The 17,710-nt window shown below is 58.1% G+C and overlaps 1 protein-coding gene across 2 annotated transcripts; it reads right to left on the bottom strand.

Moving 5' to 3' along the window:
- Positions 1-296: 296 nt before the first annotated feature.
- On the bottom strand, positions 297-12,556 carry TBX1 (T-box transcription factor 1). Of its 2 annotated transcripts, none has more exons than XM_041489057.1 (8): positions 12,330-12,556; positions 10,714-11,179; positions 7,405-7,506; positions 5,851-6,022; positions 5,472-5,627; positions 4,015-4,082; positions 3,708-3,808; positions 297-2,951 (listed from the first exon to the last, which is right to left on the bottom strand). In XM_041489057.1, exons 1-8 carry the CDS (start codon positions 12,517-12,519, stop codon positions 2,515-2,517), a joined length of 1,692 nt encoding a protein of 563 aa, XP_041344991.1. In that variant the 5' UTR covers positions 12,520-12,556; the 3' UTR covers positions 297-2,514. The 2 variants fall into 2 exon arrangements, with proteins under 2 accessions (XP_041344991.1, XP_041344992.1); XM_041489058.1 differs by having other exon boundaries at positions 10,714-11,128.
- Positions 12,557-17,710: the final 5,154 nt, after the last annotated feature.

Here is a 17,710-nt window from a genome sequence, read left to right as displayed (position 1 = left end):
AATGCATGGTCAGAAATACCATTTCCATAGTTCAGACTGTAGGCTTGACACATCTGCATGGTCTTCTTCCCATTCAGCCTCAGGGCCTGCAGTGGTTCTTCAGCACAGAACACAGACTGGTGATCCTGAGGGCCCACTACCCACAGCCATAGCTTGAAGTTCTGTGATTTTCTCTTCTTCTAACAAATATAAAACTGAAATTCCTCAGTCAAGGCAAAGACCTCGAGCCACTTCCATTAAGGGCACAGTTTAGTCCTGGCACCTTGGGTCATTCTATGTGTGCTTAAAGAGAACAGGTGCTTAGCAATACAAACAGATCTGTTTTCACCTGGGAACCCCAACCTTGCAACCTGTTGTATTGTGATAGATTACCACAACCATGGGCACCTGCAGCAACCAGGGACAGAAGAGAAGGAGCAATCACCTACGGAAAGCCACTGTTTGCCCAGACTAAGAACTCTCCTTATTTAATTAACTGCATTTTGTAGGGGAGACAAACTGACAAACATATACAAATAATCAAACAAGAAATGAAGGAAAGAAAGAAGAGGAAAAATATTTATAAATGTCACTGTTCAATGTCTTTTCAATTAAAATGAAATAAGATTATCTACATATATCTACAAATATCTACACGTATCTACACTTTGCAGATATGATTCTTTGGTTGTCTTCACTTTTTTTCCTACACTGCAACTATTAAGAAAAAAAGGGTTTGTATAATCTTTGAAGGAAATAATAAATATAACAACTTCATTAAACGTTTGACCAAAGCTTTGGCACTAATCAGTTTACAGATAACAAATCATACTGAAAACTCTGAAATAACAGCGGCAAAGCAATAGCAATAGAGCACATCCGAGAGCCATTTCCCACTGACTAATAATAAGCACAAGGCTATTTTACATCAACCTTTCTGAGAACATTATGCTTTAGTCAGACACTAAGAATCTCACAATTCACTGCAAATGTCAAATAAAATACATATTTCTTGCACAAGTCTTTTTTTATGGATCCAGATATATTTTTTTAACAGAAAAAAATACATAAAATATTCATGGTAGGCTGTATCCCTTCTTAAACCTTTCCAAAAAGGTTTTGGAAGCCCAAAGCCCACTGCCAGAGACAAAATAAACATTGCTATTAACACTGCCACCTGCACAAGGGAAAGAACATGTTTTAAAGAATTTGTAATGAAAATGCACAAACATGGATGAATAGATGGCTTTAAAAGAAATAACCCCCATCTTTTAATGGAGTCATGTGGAAGAGTCAGGAAAGTGTTCATAATACTGTATACCAACACAGATGAGGAGCTGCTCAATACCTCCTCTGAACACAAAGGAACTGCCTTTGGTGAGTATCTGACAAAAACACAAGCCAACTGTTCAAAACACATCACTATAGCACTGTGATGAACAGGGCCATCTTTTTAGCAGTAAGGAACGACTACTGAATGAAGATACTAAAGGAAAAAGTACTTACCAGCATTAAGAGGAAAGATGCAGCAAGCAGGTAATGCAGAAAAGATGCTTTAGAACTACTGCAGTTTGGATCAGCCAAATATAAGGGGTGAACCAGTCTGAGAAAAAAAACCCTGAAGTCCCTTTAAAAGGCACCTCCATGGGAGAGTATTCAAGAGCTCAGGAAAGGATGCAGGAAGGCAGAACTGTGTGAGGCTGCCTGGGAAGCAGGTGGGAAACACACAGCCTGAAATCTGCAGATATTCCCCCACCCCCAGGCTGGTTTTTAAACCTTTGCAGGTATTGTTGGGAAAACAAGATGCAAACACAGCTGCATGTGCCTGTGCTCTTGGCCATAGGCCCTTCTCAATAGCTCCAGAAAATGCTGCTATGGTTGAGGCATCCCGGTGAACCCCAAAACTTACAAATGGGTCAGGGTCGGAGGAGAAGTGGGAAATTTGTTCTGGCAGTGAGGATTCAAAGCACTCCCTTAAACTAAACTCTGCTTCCTCAAGAATCTCCTCAAAGAACCACCTGAGCCACCTGTGAACCAGCCCCGGTGTGCCCCGGGTTGGGAAAGACCGACACCGACAAGTGCAGGACGACACACGGCTCACGGCCAGCCCCACAGCCCCTGCTCGGTGCTCACGTACAGGCCCCGTGGGCACCGGTAACACCAAACCTCCATCACGAGGCCCGAAGGGCGAATGAGAGGAGACATGTCACTTCACCGCTGCCGCCTCACCGTCCTCCCACCGCATCCCAGCCGCCCGACGGTCCTCGGTGCCCGGCACGAACGGAGGAATAGAGAGATAAGGACATATGGCTTCATTTATCAAAGTGCAGCCGCGGGTCACACCGCGATGGAGCTCCCGGCACCGCCGCCCTCACAGCCCCCACAGGGCGGGGCGCGGGGCGGGGCCCGGCTGCCGGCGATTGGGCTGTCTGGCTGTCGATCATGTCAAGCTGACCAATCAGCTCACGCGTAAGGCGGGAGGTGGGGGAAGGCGGGAAGGGGGAGGGCGGTGTCTCTCGTGCCGCCGGTACCCCGTTACCGGGGCCCGTAGTCGTAGGCAGCGGGTGCTCCGGCCGGCGAGTACATGTTGGCGGCCGCCGCCGCCGCAGCCGCCGCGTTCATGTGGTGGTGATGATGATGGTGGTAGCTGTGCCCGCGGATGCTGGGGAGGGGGTAGGGGGCGGGCCGGCTCTTCGCCCCCAGGTAGTGGTCGTAGGCGGCGGCCGCCGCCGGCGGGTACTTGTAGGGATGGTGGTGCAGCGGCTCCGACGCGGCGGGCTCCAGGCGCAGTTCGTGGTGCGGCGGGCTGGGCCGGCCGCCGCCCGCCCCGGCCAGCGGCACTAGCCCGCCGCCCCCGCCCGGCAGCGCCGGGCTGAGCACGCGGGACATGAGCTGCTGGTGCGCGGCCTCGGCCTGGTGCAGCGCCGTCCCGCCTGCCTCCCGCTCGAACTCCCGCCGGCTCTCGGCAGCATCTACGGGGGCAACAGAGTCAGTGCGGCCGGGCCGCGGGAGCGCATCCGCGCGCACGGGGAAGAGGCGCGCGAAGGGAAGAGCGCGGCTGCGAGCGGGGCGTGCAGGAGCGGCATGCGGCAGGAACGGGGCTGGCGGGACGGGACCTTCTGACTGCGATAAATGGAGTTGAGTTGACTGACAAGCTGGTACACGCCTGACATTTTTGCAATTGTGTAACACTAAACAAATACAGACTTCCCTTTATTTTGCAGGCCCGGTGTACGTTGGAAGAAAGGCCTTCGGTTGTCTTTGCAGTTGTTTGCTCTGGGTAATGGAAAAGCAGTCAATGGGCAGAGGTGCTGTTCGACCTGACTGCAGCTCCTGAATGGAGTGGGTTGGCCCTAAGCGCGCTGCCGAGGCGCATTAAAAGGGCAATGCGAGAAGGAACCTGTGGCCAGCACTGCATCTCTGCCTGAAAAACTGAGTTTGTTGCTAAAAAATCGAAAATGGGACTCTAAAGGCAAGGGGTAGTGTTTTTTAAAGCAGCAAATTTTCTTAAGCACACAACAACAGCAAATGTTGTAGTCCAAGGAAGAATTAATTAGGCTATGAAGGCAGGTATTTTTCTTTAAAAAATAAGCGGTAGCACAAACCTCATTAGCAATGGGGCTGTGCACCAGCTTGGTGGGCAAGGCTGGCCCCAAGCACGCATGCACGGGCTGTGCAGGCCAACAGGACCTGGGACATGGGCTGGCCTGGCCACTGGGGGCTCTCACCTTTCTCTGTCCCATTCTGGTGGGCTGGGGAAGAGACTGGATTCCGGGATCTGGCAAAAGCGCTCATGAGAGGAAGAGGCCCTGGCCTGTGGTTCCTGGGCCTGGAAGAGGAAGGGGAGAAGTGATACAGAGCTGATGGTCCCACAGAATAAGCAACTGAAGTATTGTCTCTGTGAGCTGCAGCTGGCAAATGGGGCCCAATACAGTGTTCCCCTCCACAAAACCCTTGTGCAAATGTAAGCTGGGCAGATGCACGTGAAAGAGGGTGAGTAGGGTATTGCCATAACCAATAAAGGCATAGCCTTACCAGTCCTCAGGGTCACAGTCTCTGAATCCTTTGGCAAAAGGGTTGCTTGCAATCTTCAACTGCGTGATCTGTAAGAAGAAGTGGCAAAATGTCTCAAAGCAGCACACAGGGCTCCCTGGCCAAACAGTGAGTGTGTCCCTGAGCAGGCTTTGGGATTCAGCAGTGCTTGGTGTAACAGAGAGGATCCAGGTGGCTGGTGGAGCCAGGGTGTTCTCTGCCACAGAGCACAAACATGTGCTTTCCCTCTGTTAGAAAATGTGGGCTAACATGCTACCTAATATGAGTTCAAGGTGAAGGGAGAGGCAGTCTGAGTCGGCTGCAAAAGCTGAGTAAATGCACTTGTAAGAAAATGCCACATTATATGGGTCACCACTGGAGCAGTTAAGACAAATCACTGGATAAATCATACTTATGTATTTATTTAATTCGCCAGGGAGAAGGCAGGACATTTTCTATATTTAAGCAAATCCACGGATAAAGTATGTGATTGTGAGTTTCCGGAATGGGTTGAAAAACAAACTTTAAGCCCCTCAGTGACAGTTCCAGCCTTAGAGGTCAAACTGATAGAAAGCAGGAGAGAAAGAGCAGCTGTCCGGAGCCATCAGGCAAATGCCAGCCGGGGAGGGACTCCAGAGCCCCTTAAAGGCACAGCCTTTCTCTCGCACCACCGGGGCGAGGTGCGGCCCGACCCCCCGCATCCCGGAGAGAACTCAGGTCAATTTGCTCGGAGCCACTGCAGAGGGTGACACTTGCACCGGTTGCTCAGGGACAGCCCCGGGACACAGCCCCGGCCTGTGCGGCATCGTCGCGGAGCGGGGCAGTTCGGAGCAGCGCTGCAAAGCCCCCGCTATGAAATCGTATTTCCACTCGCTGCTGGGATTCCTGCTCTTTACATTACACTGATGCGATTTAAAGGAGCAATTGGATTAACTGCTACCTAGAGATCTGCATTAGATTGGGGTGGGGGTGTTGTGTTTCGTTTTGTTTCGTTTTTAACGTATAATTGTATTCTGAGGAGAGACAGACCGCTACGAGCTTAAAACAGTAAAATCGCAGATTTATCCAAACAAATTGTGAGTGACATTTCGCAGCGGGAAGGCTGTAGTTTCCCCACTAGCCCCGGTCTCGGCTTTACATAGGTAATGAGGTCCCCCGGGCGGGGGGAAGCTGGCGATGGGGCTAGAGCCCACGTCGCTTCCTCGGCGTACACCGATGCAGTTCCGCGCAGCTCCCCGGCTATCGGGTTCCCAGCGCTGCCCGGAATGGGTTTAGCAGATGGGGTATTTTAGCAGATACCCCCAGCCATCCCCGCCGCCGCCGGACACCCGCAGCCCGGCCTCCAACCTCGGAGCCGGACGAAGGGGCTGAGCCAGAGCTGGATGCACCCGCAACCGTGATACCTCCGGGGCGACCCCAACCCCCGCTTGCTGCTGCCCCGAGCTCCGCTGCTGCCTCACCCGGTGGTTCTGGTAGGCGGTCACTGCCGTGAAGCGCGTCTCCTCGAAGACGAAAGTTTTGAAGTTCTCCTCCGCGTACTTCTCGCTGTCTTTCCGGGGGTCCACGTAGACCACGTGAAAACGCGGCTGGTATCTGTGCATGGAGTTCAAAATGATCTGAATGATAAAACGAGCAAGGAGACAATAACTGATCCAGGCGGAGCATGGAGAGAGGAGAGCGCAGCCCCGGCCCTGCCGGCTCCACTGCCCGGGACAGCCGCGGGGCTGGGGCAGAGCCCCTGGGGAGGGCGAGGGCAGGGTCACCCCACGGGAATCACAGCGCGGGGAGTTCCCACCCCGTGCAGCCCCGTGTTGGACATCTTTTCCCGGGAACACTTACATGCCCGTTGTCATCCAGCAAATTGTTGGTCAGTTTGAGCTTATCGAAGGAAACGATCTGCTTCATCCACTGCGCGCCTTTGGCCGGGGAGTCCGGGTGGTAATGCACTCTCCCGGGGGTGGCGGGGTCGGCTTTGCCAGCCACCAGCCAGGAGGAACTGTGGAAGGCGTACCTGCGGGAGGAAAAGGCATCCTCAGCCGCGGCCCGGGGGGCTCCCGCCCGCGTCCCTGCAGCGCCGCTCCGAACGACTGCAGCACCCGGTCCTGCAGAACCCGGCCCGGGACGGTCCCCCTGGCCCACCGAGGGGGAAGCACCGCCTCTCCATCACTCCCGCTTCCTACGGCCACGAGAGGAACGAGCTCTTTTCCACAGCCAGAATTGCTGCGGAGGGGTTATACTATTTTATCACGTCAGTGATGGAACTGTCGTGAGAGAAATCTGCAGGATGGAGGAAATTTCTAGCGACCCGTGTAGATATGGGAGAGAAGCCACAAAAGCCTCCCCCTTCCTCTGAAAAAAAGAGTGCAAAAAAGCTCTCTATACAGTAATATTCTCGCTTTAAGTAAAGAGTGGAAAGTTGTGTGTAGATTAATAGCAGGTTCAGAATTTAGCAGTCTTGTTTCATTCTTTCAAAGTACATATTCAACAGTAACATTTAAAACAGAGAAACCAATCTTCTATACACGTGTTTACTTTAAAAGCCAGTGTTTGCACAGGGGGAATTAGACACCATTGGACTTGAGCAGAAACATTACTTTTTAAAGATATACTCAATTGGATGTTATATATCCTACTTCCCTTGACAAGCAAACATTTCTAGGACGCCCTGAGAATTTGGATATCTGTCTAAATATTTATATATCGGACCCTGCGATTCCTATGCGGGCTGCCTGCTCGGCGTCTTGATCTGAAGCTAAATACATAATGCGCTTTTCACTGTCTTAAAATTAAAGGGGTTCCAAACCAGACCGCATCACTGCCTTGTGAGTCGGCAGTTTCCAAGGCCTTCCTAAACTGCCGCTGGAAACAAGGGCAGGGTTTTGTGGCTTGGGTGGCTGGTGCCTTTCCAGAGCACAAAACCCATTCTCTTCACCCAAGCACCCAGGAAGATCCCCAGCAGGCATGGCACAGCTTCGGGATATGCACTGAGGGGCTACAGCATTCAAGGAGCACCGAGGAGGATTTTTGTTAAGTGGCAAAGGGTGTTTGCCGGTGGAGACGTGTAGCAGTACGACAAGGAGAGCTTTTTTGGGCAGGACAAGGCAGCTCCTGCCCTGTGCCCTGTGGAAACCTGCCCTTCTGCCCATGCTGGTCTGGCCCCGGTCGCCTGTGAGTCTGTGAGTCTGGGGCTCCTGGCCCCAGACTCGTTGCAAGGGTGTGAAAGAGACCCCAGGTCAGCCGCATCCCGTGTCCCTTCCCTGTCTCGCACCGACAGGTGTCACGCCCAGGGGCACATCCCCGAACCCCCACAGGGCAGGAGCAGAGGGTGGGCAGCGACCCAGCAGCCCCTACGGCTCCAAGAACCGCGAGACAGACCAGGTATTTGTTACTTGCCGGTATCGCTTGTCATCCACTGGGACGAAATCCATGAGGAGCATGTAGTCAGCCATAGGGTCCATCCCAAATATCTTCACCTGGAAGGTGGGGAACATGCGCCTGGCACAGGGAGGAGAGAGAAGTGCTACGTTGAGGAGCAGCAGAGAGCCCCGAGGGGCCGGCATGGGTCTCTTGCCCTCCAGCTGCTCCGATACCCTCCCCGTTGTGATGATAAGTCCCCTCGAAGAAACTACTGGCCGGAGGAAGAGGCACGTATACCGAAGCTGCGTGGGGAGACTGGTTGCCGTGTTCCCCAGCCCTCGGCAGCATCCCGAAAGGCGAGCCAGAGGGTCCTGCCTCTCCCACTGGCTCCGGGACCATTCATGTCAGACACCCGAAATGCCCCACCGAGGTGGAACGGAGAGGACAGGGGGAACAAGAGCATCCTCGGCCTTTGCTATGGGGAAATAAAGTGAAAATCATTTATTCCCCGTGGTTTCCCCATCATTTTAGCTGACCTGACTGGAGGCAAATGCAAGGCATTACCCTGTCAGCGGACAGCACTCAAGCTCGGGAGTCTCAGGCAGCCCGTAGGGGTCAAATCTGAAAACTCCAGCCAACGACACGAGGTGATCGAGTTCTCACCTGTGCAGCTTCTGTACCCACCAAACTGCGCCCGTTGGAGAGCAGTGCTTACAACACAGCAACAGCCCCCAGGGCCAGCGGGAGACCTCTCCCAGCCCGAAGGGGCAAACGCTCCCCCTCGGCGGGCAAGGGTTGGAGGGCAACGGGGATGTCCCAGAAAGCCCCTTCCCGGATCCACTCCATCGCAAGAGCCCGGTCGGGCTACCGTTCCCCGCAGCTTTGCGGAACGAAAAGGGGAGCGGAAAGGAGCCCAGGGCTCCGGAGCTGGGCAGGCCAGCCCCCGCGGCTGCTCCCCCGGTTCTTCTCCGCGCAGGCCCCCGGGGACCCAAAGATAAGCCGAAACGTGGATCCCACCCTCAAGGGGGGCACGATTCTTACAGGGGGCTGCAGTACAAATGAGATCGGCGGTGGGCTAAGGGAAGGGGCCGGGACAGTCCACCCGTTCCTCCCTCCTGCATCTGCACACATGGGGACCAGGGCCTGGCCCGCAGCTCCCCGGCGGGACACGCCAAAGATGTGCCCTGGCGTCGGGGCTCGTTATGGCTTCGTTTTGTTTTACAGAATAGTAAAGCAAGCGAGCGACTGTAGGCAATTATTTCGGGAAGGGTGTTTGCAGCCGTTGAAAAACCAAAGCCCCAACAGCCCCCTGAACAAACAGCCCGATCAAACCGGACGCAGAGAGCCCCCCCCCACCCCCGGCTCGTTCTCGGGGCACACTGCCGGACCTGTCGTTATTGCCCCTTCCCCCCTCTGAGGGGCGGTGGGTCAGCGCCCCTCTGGCTCCGCAGCTCTTCCACATCGGGCCCAGCACTGCCGGGCTGCACCGGGATCGGGCAGCTGCGTCTCCCTCTCCGTAAGGCTTCAGCAAAATCTGGAGGACGTTTTCAGTCGCTCCCTCTGTTATTATTAATTTTAAACGTGTAAAATCCCCCATTAGCTCCAATTCCGGTGTTTCTTGTTCTAAAACTTAGTTTTAAAACAAACAACCTGAGATGATAAGACCCATCTAGACAAACAGCAGGGCCAGCTCAGAGGCGCTGGAAGAGAATAGGCTTTGCAGCGCCTTCCCGGAGCCTTTTCCTGCTGGTTGTACCCCGTTTTCTCCTGTTTTTACTCGCTTGTCTGGAGTTTCGACGGTGTCAGAAAGTAAACGAAGAAAAGGGTGGGAGGAAACCCCCCGATTCAATTCGAATTGGTTCATTTCCGAAACCTTTTGAAATGGGATATTTGCAATCCTTTCGCTCTTCTTGGAGAGCTAAGAAAGCCAGATCGAAGAACTCCTGTTTGCAGAGAGCCTCCGCCTGGAGCCTGAACGACCTTTTCCGCTAAGGAAAGCAACACCGAGCCCGGCGCCGGGCTCAGGGGCCGCGGCCGGAGACAGCGGGCTGTGCGACCCGGCGCCGGGGCAGGCACCGTCTGCGGGAAATTCCGCCCGGGTCCCGCAACGCAGCGCCGGCTGCTTTTGCACCGGGCACCACGGTGATTGTTTTATTTTAGGAAATTGCTAATATAAAAAAAACCAACAATTTAAAATGCCACTGCATATATATGTACATATAAGTATGTTTCTTCTTTTTTTTTTGCACTTTCGGGACCCTCAAAATCGCTGACGGGGGAGCGGCGGGAGCGCACGGCCGCGGTCACAGCTCTTTCCAGACCGCTCGGAGTGGAGTCCGACCCTCTCCCCCGGCCGGCCATCCCGCCGCAGTTAGCCCCGGGGCGAACTGAGAGCAAGCAACGGGGGATTCCTTAATTTGTTTGTTTTTCTTTTCTCCCCCCCGCCGGATCGCTTTAAACCGAGGGAAGACTCAGAGCCTGGACAATTCGCAGCTCTGCCGGAGCCTGGCGGGGAAAGCCTCGTAGCTCTGCCCGAGCCGCCGCGGCCGCGGCGCTTCCCGGGGATCTCCACTAAATGCAGTAACTAACAACTAACTGAATTGGGACTGCTCTTTCCCCCATATGTTTTGCTCGTTCCTAACACGATCGCATCAGCCGCTTTCTTTGTTCCCTGCTCAGGAGCGGGGTCCTGGCCCCGGAATCGCGCCGCGGCGGCCGGAGCAGAGCTGAGAGGAGCCGCGTTCAGCCGGGCTCGTTACTCGATAATTGAGAAATGCAACAGCCCTGGAACACGTTTCAAGGTGCAGAATTAGGGTCTGTTCGCGTCTCCGCAGGAAGGAAAACATCTGCCCGTGCTAAGAATGTATTTAGCAGGTTTTGCACGGTTTGCGTGTTGTTTTCTTCCTTCCCCCGTATCGTTGCTGTCCGCCCCGGGAACACCGTCCTCCGTAAACACGGATCAAAGTCCCGTGTGGGGTCACAGCCGAAGGCGCCCGGAGGAACACAGCGCCCTTTTAAGCGGGAGTGAAACCCGGTGCCCTGCCTGCCGTCCTCCGCACGCCTTCGCCGTCAGCCCGCAGCAGCAGCCGCGCGTTCTTCCGCAGCACCGAGGCCTTCGGGCCGCAAGAGCTCGCAGATTTCGCCCCAGGAGAAGCGCAAGGATCAAATGACGGGGACCGCTGAGCCGGGCCGCTCCGCGACTCGCCCTTGGGCAGCAGCTTCAATCTCCCCCCCAAGTGCGAATTCAACCACTCGCACCGAACTTTCCCACCCCGACTGGCCTGGGTGTCCAGGTCCGGAGGGAGCGGCTGGAGAGCCGGGGCCGCTCGGGAGCTCCGCACTGACCTGCCTGCCTTGGTGACGATCATCTCGGTGCCCAGCTGGTTGAACTCGTCCCACAACGCCTTCATCTCTAGTTGGACGCTCACGTTGGCCACCTTCGGGTTCTTCTTCACCGGCGCCTTGGCCGCGGTGGCCGCCCCCGCAGGGCAGCCCGAGACTGCGGCCGGCCCCGCAGCGGCTCCACCGGCGCCCTCGGGCTGCTCGGGGCCTGCGGGCGGCGGGTTGGTCCCGGCCGCCGCCGCCGCCGCCCCGCCGAAAGGGTAGCCGTGCTGGGGCTGGGGCGGCGGGTGCGGGTGCTGCTGAGCCGTGCAGGGCTCGTAGTGCGGCGGTTCATGCTGTCCGTACGGGTCCCCCGGGGAGGGGGAGAGGTGGTACCCCCCGGAGGCGTTCAGGCTGCTCAGGCTGTTGGCCGTGAAAGCTGCAACATCGCAAAAATGGGACAGCTGGGTGAGCCAGGGGCTGGAGATAGCTGAAATCATTCCAAAAACAAGCGGTCAGGGCTCCGCTCCGGCTCCTGCTTTCCCCCCAGCTCCGCGCCGCTCCGCGCGGCCCCCGCCTCCGCACCGGCTCCGCGGGGTGCCCTCCGCCTCCTCTCCTGCCCCGCGCCCAGCCCAGCGGGGCGCCTCCCCCTTTCCGCTTTGCTTGGCCCCAGCCCCGCTCCCCCCGGGGCAGGCGGGGAGCTCGCTGCTCCCGCTGCCTGCCTGCCTAGGCTCCTTTTTTTTTTTTCCCTTTCTTTTTTTTCTTCTATTTTTTTTTTCTTTTGCAAACCCGAGAGGTCTGCCAAGAGCTTCGGCGGTGCAAAGCCCGTGCTATCTCTGCAGGCCTCCTTCGCCACACACCACTTGGGACAAAGCAAATTCTCTCCTTTCGCCCCCACTTCAAATAAAAAGGGGGAAAAAATAGAGGAGTGGGGAAACTCAGAGAAAGAAATCGGCTCTTATTTCCGTGTAGCTACGCTGCTGCAGGTAACGTCCTTCTCTCTGCAGCCGCGGAGCCGCGGGGCTGCGGCTGACAGGGGAAGTCGGATCTGGTTTGGCAATGCCCCATTCCTTCCATCCCCGGACGAGAAAGAGGAAGAGGCCGGGACCAGAGCAAAGCTCCGGCTCCGCGCCGAGGAGCACCGGGACGAACCCGGCTGCGCAGCGCTCGGCCGCCGGCCCGAGAGGGCCCTGCGGCGCATGACAGGCCGCTCCTTCCGATCCCCTCCGATGCTGAAAGGCTTCTCGAGGTCCCGGGGGTCTCTAGCGTTACTTCTGACGCAGCCCCCAGGCCAGACAGGGGCTGCAGAGCCGGTGGGACTCGAGCCCCGGCCTGCCGGTGCCTCAGGCACGGCCGGCGCTGTCGGGGGATGCTTTCAGCACCTCTGAGAACAAGCGAGTCCCAGCGGCAGAGCCGTCGAAAGCCACAGAGCCACGGGCAATGCCTTTCTCTAAGGGTTACAGGGGCCCAGACGTGCCGGGAGGAACGGCAAAGCCTCCTCCGACCGGCTCCGCGGGCAGGCCGCGTTCTGTGCGCTGCCCCTGGCCCGGCCGCCGGCACGGGCCGCGTGAAAGCCCTCGGATACGCGGTGCCCAGTGGTCCCGTCCCCGCAGCCCTGCGGGGCCGAGCGCGGCACTCACCTTCCATGTCCCTGGTGACGGTGCTGAAGTGCATCTTCTGAGGGTGGCAGCCGGGGCGGGCGGGCGCGCTGCGGCCGCCGCGGCGCTCCTCCAGCTCTCCTTTCCCTGCTTGCTCGGCGGCGGCGACTGAAATCAGAGAGGCGATACTGAAAGCATTTGCCTTGGGAGACAGAGGGCTGTTTTCGTCCATAGGGGAGACACCAATGCAGGAGCAGCAGGCGCGGCAGCCTCCCACCACGAGCCCCCCCCCCCCACCTCCTAACTCCCCTCCTTTCTACCGCACCATCCAGGGAGGTGCGAACGAGACCCCCTCCTTCCAGACGGGGGGGGGAGGGGTGGGGAAGGGAAACTTAAAAAAAATAAATAAATAAAGCCAACAGAAAACAACCTAAACGCTCTGCCCCCCCCCCCCCCCCCCCCCGGGAAGGGCGCTGGGGAGCAAGAAACTTCCCCGGGTCCCTTTGTAGCTAGCGCCGAGCACCGCAACGGCGCACCGAGCTCTGTCAGCGAGACGGGACCGGGGGGCAACGAATAAATAATTCCACGAATTTCTTTCCCGGGGTGTCCATTTCTCACCACCCCCCTCCAATTCGTTCCCTGCGATTTATTAATTTATTTTCTGTCCTCCCTTCCCCTCAACCACCACCTCCTGCTTCTGCCCCCCTCGTCCCCTCCTTTTCTCCTGCACGAAGGGAAAGTGTCTCCCTTATAGGCGCTTTCCCCATTCAGTGGCTGGGAGGCGTCACATGGAAGCCGGGGTGTTTGCCTGCAGAAGTGGCGGCGACGGCGGCGAAAGCGAAGTGAAACTCCTGCCGAGACGGTGTCAAAGGGCTGGGGAGGCCCTTCCCCGCCTCCCGGGCACGGCGAGCGGCCGCCGGGGAGGGATGGGATGTGCTGCGGGGCGGGCGGAGGGGCCGGCGGTGTCAATCACGGCTCCGGGAGCCGGCCGACGGGAAGGGAAGAGCCGAGCCCAGCCGAGGCGAGCCCGGCGTCACGCTGCGGATGTCCGGCACTGAGAGAAGGGACAGCTCTTTTCCTCCAGCTCGCATGCACCGCGGGGCTGGGGGCGACCCTCTGGACTCGGTGGCCGCGGGGACCCGCAGTCTGGGCCGCCGCAACAGGAGGGGTCTGGGTACGTCAGGGTGAGCAGCGGGTGCAGGTACTGCCGGCCGCTTCGCTCGGATGGGACCCCCTAGCCCTGGGCCACCAAACTCCCAAAGCGCCCGCCAGAGTTCCACCATTTCCTTCGCCAAAAAAAAAAAAAAAAAAAAAAAAAAAAAAAAAAAAAAAAAAGAAAAAGAAAACGGAAAGCAACGAACGAGGCGGCAGGCGAGCTCCTGCCCAGCCCAGCTTGTGAGCCCGCTTCGTCGGCAGCACCTGCACGGCCCCGTCTGGGCCGGGAGCCGCGCGCGCGGTTCCCGTCCCTGCCCCGGCGAGGACGAGGCGCTACTCACCGCCCGCTCCCGGCCCCTCGGAGCGCCGCGGCGTTCCCCGGGCCCTTTCGCATCGGCGCGGGGCAAGGCGACGCGCCCGCCCCGCCGGCTCCGGGCCAGCCCGGGTACCAGTACCAGTCTCGGTCCGCGCCCTGATGCCGGTCCCTCCGGGCGGGTAGCTGCACCGAGGTCCCGGGGAATTGCCCCGACGGGGCGGGCGGAGCTGTGGGGCGCGCCGGTGGCTACCGTCGCGGTGGGGGTTGCATAACCCGAGCGATGCGCGGAGAGCCGGAGTGAGCAAGCGGGTTATATATAGCTGCCCTGTCTGTAGCCTGCGGGGCTTGATTCTTCTGTTGAAATATTATCTTTGGATGTGGTAAAAATATTTGCAGAGAAAAATCTAGACTACTCTTACATATTTGAGCATATGTTCCTGCAGCTAACGGCATAAGGGCAGAGCGTGACATGATCGGTGTTTTGTTTCTTTGCTGCTGCTGCTGGCAGCGCGGTTCCTGACCGGGGCAGCTTGCGTCGCGAGCTCAGGGACACGTCACGGAGAAGACAGTCCCGATACTGACCCGCGCTGCTCACCTGGCGGCAATACAAGAAGGAGAGGAAAGGATTTCGTTTGGGTACCCCGGGGCAATATCGGAGGAAAGCGAGGAGCCGCGGGTGCGAACTCCAAGCCGCCTCCGGGAACTCAAGGGCTGATGCGAGCGGGACGCCGATGCCCCTTCCCGAGGTATGCTTGGCTTTGGACAGCCTCTGCTCCAGACGGAAAGAAAATATTCTCCCTGAAAATTAAGAAAAAAACCGAAACCCCAGCAGAGTTTGGGGTTGTAGTCCCTGCCTTAATTGCTCGCACCGTTTCCCAGGTTTATTATTTTCTCCTTTCCTGCTCCTTACATAAAGCTCCAGCTGTAAGCGACGCCACGTCGGGGATAGCCCGGGCGTGGACCGGTCCCTTGGCCTGTTCACCCGGCCGGCGGAGTCGGGGTTGAGCGGTGTCTACCAGGAACAGAGGACCCGCCGGGAATCGTTGTCACCTGGGCGGCAGCGGAGCGGGTCCTCGCCAAATGGCGGGGCTGAAGTCTCGAAACCCCAAATCCCTGAGGGCAGACCCCGCAGCCCCGCTCCCACATCCCCTGCCTAGCCTCGCAGACACGCGGGGTTCCCACACGCTGGGCGGAGCTGAGACAATGGAAGGGGAAACTAACCCTGTCTGCCCTGCAACAGGGACCCCGCAGGAACAGAACCCACCCTGTTCTGGAGGGAGAAGGTGGCACGGCGCTATGCAGCAAGCGGAGTCGACCCCTTTCTTGCACCCCGAAAAGGGCCCAGAGGTCGCGTTTGACAGAAGTCCCGAGGACGCATGAACCCGTTCCTCGACCGCTCCGCATCGGCGGAGCGCTGCAAAGCGCATCCAGTCTCGACGCGGGACTGCCAACCTCACCGTTAGCTATTGCTGGTGTGCCCCTGGCTCTGCATTCGTCCAGAGGACGGGTGTGTTTGTTAGGATCGAGCCCAGGGGTTCTGCTCCCCGCAGCTCACACCTCGCCTGAGCAGGTGGGAGGAGAGGATGAGGTTGTCCCGCCGCCTCTCCTCCGGAACGGCTCCGCGGTGAGAAAACGCCAAGAGCTCGATGCGGAAGAAGGGCTGGGACACCTCTCCCCCTTTTTCCTCGTCCTCCGTGGACACACATCTGCTTCGTCCCGAAAATATGCAGCCCGATGGCTCAAAAGCCTGTGTTGGCACCGAGGAATAAAACGCGTGGCAACGACTCGCTCATTCCCCACGACGGCAAGCCCCAAGTCTCGGGGTGTCCCCCGAAGCCAAGCATCGCCGTGTCCCTGCCGCTCCACCACCTTTCCCGAACCCCCCGCAATAAACATCCGCTGGAACCCCCTCCCCCGTTTGGGCCCCACACCCCATCATCCCCCAGACCTTTCAGGCGAGGCGGAGGCGGACACCAGTGGCTGCTGCCTTCGTCCTCCCTCGCAGGGGACTCCCTGCCGGCATCGTTCTCCACGGGCCGGGCTAGGTGTCCCTCGTCAGGGACACTCACACCGAGCCATGGCCCTGCTGCTGCAGAGGTGCCCGGGTCCCCCAAGCCGGGTTCCCCCGCGCACCCCGAGCCCAGGCTGTGATACAGGAGCGTCGCAGCCGCGATGGGCTCTCCCCGCGTCCCCGGGGCCTGGCTCGGACACAGCCCCGCTGTGCCGCCTTCCCTCCGTCCGCCCTCCACACTCACCCCTCCGCCCGCACCTCTCCACTCGTCCCTCCCGCGATCCCTCCTTTCTGCCCGCTGCCCCGGCCCTTGCCCGGCCCCGCCGTCCCTCCCGCCCCCAACTCTGCACCCCGGCTGGCCCCCGGCGAGCCCGGGCTTTTGGAAAGGTGGGGGGGGGGGGGAAGAGAAGAGACAACGCAAAGACAGCCAAACCGATAAAGACGAACGAACGAAAAACCAGGCAGGGAGAGCCCGAGCTCCTCTGCAGCCGCTTTGCCCACCGGAGCGGTTTGGGCTGGGGGCATTGGCACCCACGGCCCGGCGCTGTTGCCGTCCCTGCGCGGGGCCCCGCGGGGTCCGCCGGGGTTCACTGCCCCTCTGCAGCTCGCTGGTTTCTCCGGGCCGCCGGATGCCGAGCGGGGATTTCACCCGCCTGGCCCGTCCGGCGGCAGCGCGGCAGGTGCGCGGCCCCGCGCAGCGCGGCTCGGCCCCGGCGGCGGCAGGCGCGGGCGGCACCGGGCACCTGAGACCGCAGGGCAGCGGCGTCTGCACGGGCCGCCGCCGGGGGCCGCGGCTCTGCACAGCAACCGTGCTGTGCTCCGCCGGTGGGCGTGTGAGAGAGAAGAGAAGAGAAGAGAAGAGAAGAGAAGAGAAGAGAAGAGAAGAGAAGAGAAGAGAAGAGAAGAGAAGAGAAGAGGAGAAGGAACAATGAGAAAGAGGAAAAGAAAAGAAAAGAAAAGAAAAGAAAAGAAAAGAAAAGAAAAGAGAAAATATCCAAATGGAATAATTGTTTTATAACCAGCTCAATCCTCATGAACAACAGTGGTTTTCATGCTAATAGACAGTGATGTGTCAGTGAAAACTGGGACTTGTGGGACCCCATGGGCTGCCTGACTGATGGGCATGGCAGGGAGTCAGTGGGGCTCCATAGAGTCCAGGGGGACAGGACTGGGCTCCCGTGTCTCTCACTCTCCCCACATCTCCCACTGGCTCCTGCTTGCCAGCCTTGGCTCCATGTTATTTGCCATGGGGATTTCAGGCTGCTTTTACAGGGTCACTTGCCTGCAGATCCCAATGTAGAGATCACGCACAGGGAAATTCTCAGAAATAAAACTGTCAGCCACTCTCTCCCAGCACACAGCCGGTGGAGTTTCTCCCTTTCCCCTCTTTTTTCTTTCACTTCCCCCCTGCCTCACCCCCAGGCCCCCACCCTGACAACTGCTCGTGCTTCTCCAGTGAGATATCCATGCTCTCCTGCAGTGCAGCTGCCCTGTGTGGTCCACGGTTTGGGGCTATAAAGTTTGGGACCCTCGCCCAGTACCAGAATGCAGAGCTCCCTTGAGAGCTCCCGGGGTGGCCAGGACAAGGGGACCTGACAGTTGGGGTCATTGCCTGGAGCTGTGCCAGAAGCAACCCTTGCTTGTCTGGTTTTGAGTGCACCAGGAGCTACCTCTAAAACCAGTCACTCTCTGTCACTCCTGTCCTCATTTATTGTTCATTAATGCTGTCAAAAAGCTCTGTACGGGGATGCTACTGTGCTGCCTGGGGCTGACACACACATCTGCTGCTAATAGGTGTGAGAGAATTAGTGCCCATCCCCTCCTACCTGGGGGAGCTCTTGCCCAGCTGCCTGTGCTCCCTGGGTGCAGGGAAATGGGGCTGCGGATACAGGGTAATGAGGTGCTAATAGTTTGAAAGAAGGATTCCCCCCCACACCGGGA

The sequence above is a fragment of the Pyrgilauda ruficollis genome, unplaced genomic scaffold, assembly GCF_017590135.1.
Source record: "Pyrgilauda ruficollis isolate IOZ18807 unplaced genomic scaffold, ASM1759013v1 scaffold9, whole genome shotgun sequence".
NCBI classification, from domain to species: Eukaryota; Metazoa; Chordata; class Aves; order Passeriformes; family Passeridae; genus Pyrgilauda; species Pyrgilauda ruficollis.
The sequence above is the reverse complement of the archived record's forward strand: the minus strand, read 5'-3'. Positions and strand labels throughout refer to the sequence as shown.

Excerpts from the sequence above, each read along its gene's own strand:
- TBX1 (XM_041489057.1), bottom strand. The coding sequence starts at position 12,519 with ATGGACGAAAACAGCCCTCTGTCTCCCAAGGCAAATGCTTTCAGTATC. Across the intron at positions 7,507-10,713 it reads ATCGTCACCAAGGCAGGCAG|GCGCATGTTCCCCACCTTCC; the intron begins GTCAGTGCGGAG and ends TCCCTGTGCCAG. Across the intron at positions 4,083-5,471 it reads CCGCCTACCAGAACCACCGG|ATCACGCAGTTGAAGATTGC; the intron begins GTGAGGCAGCAG and ends TTCTTCTTACAG.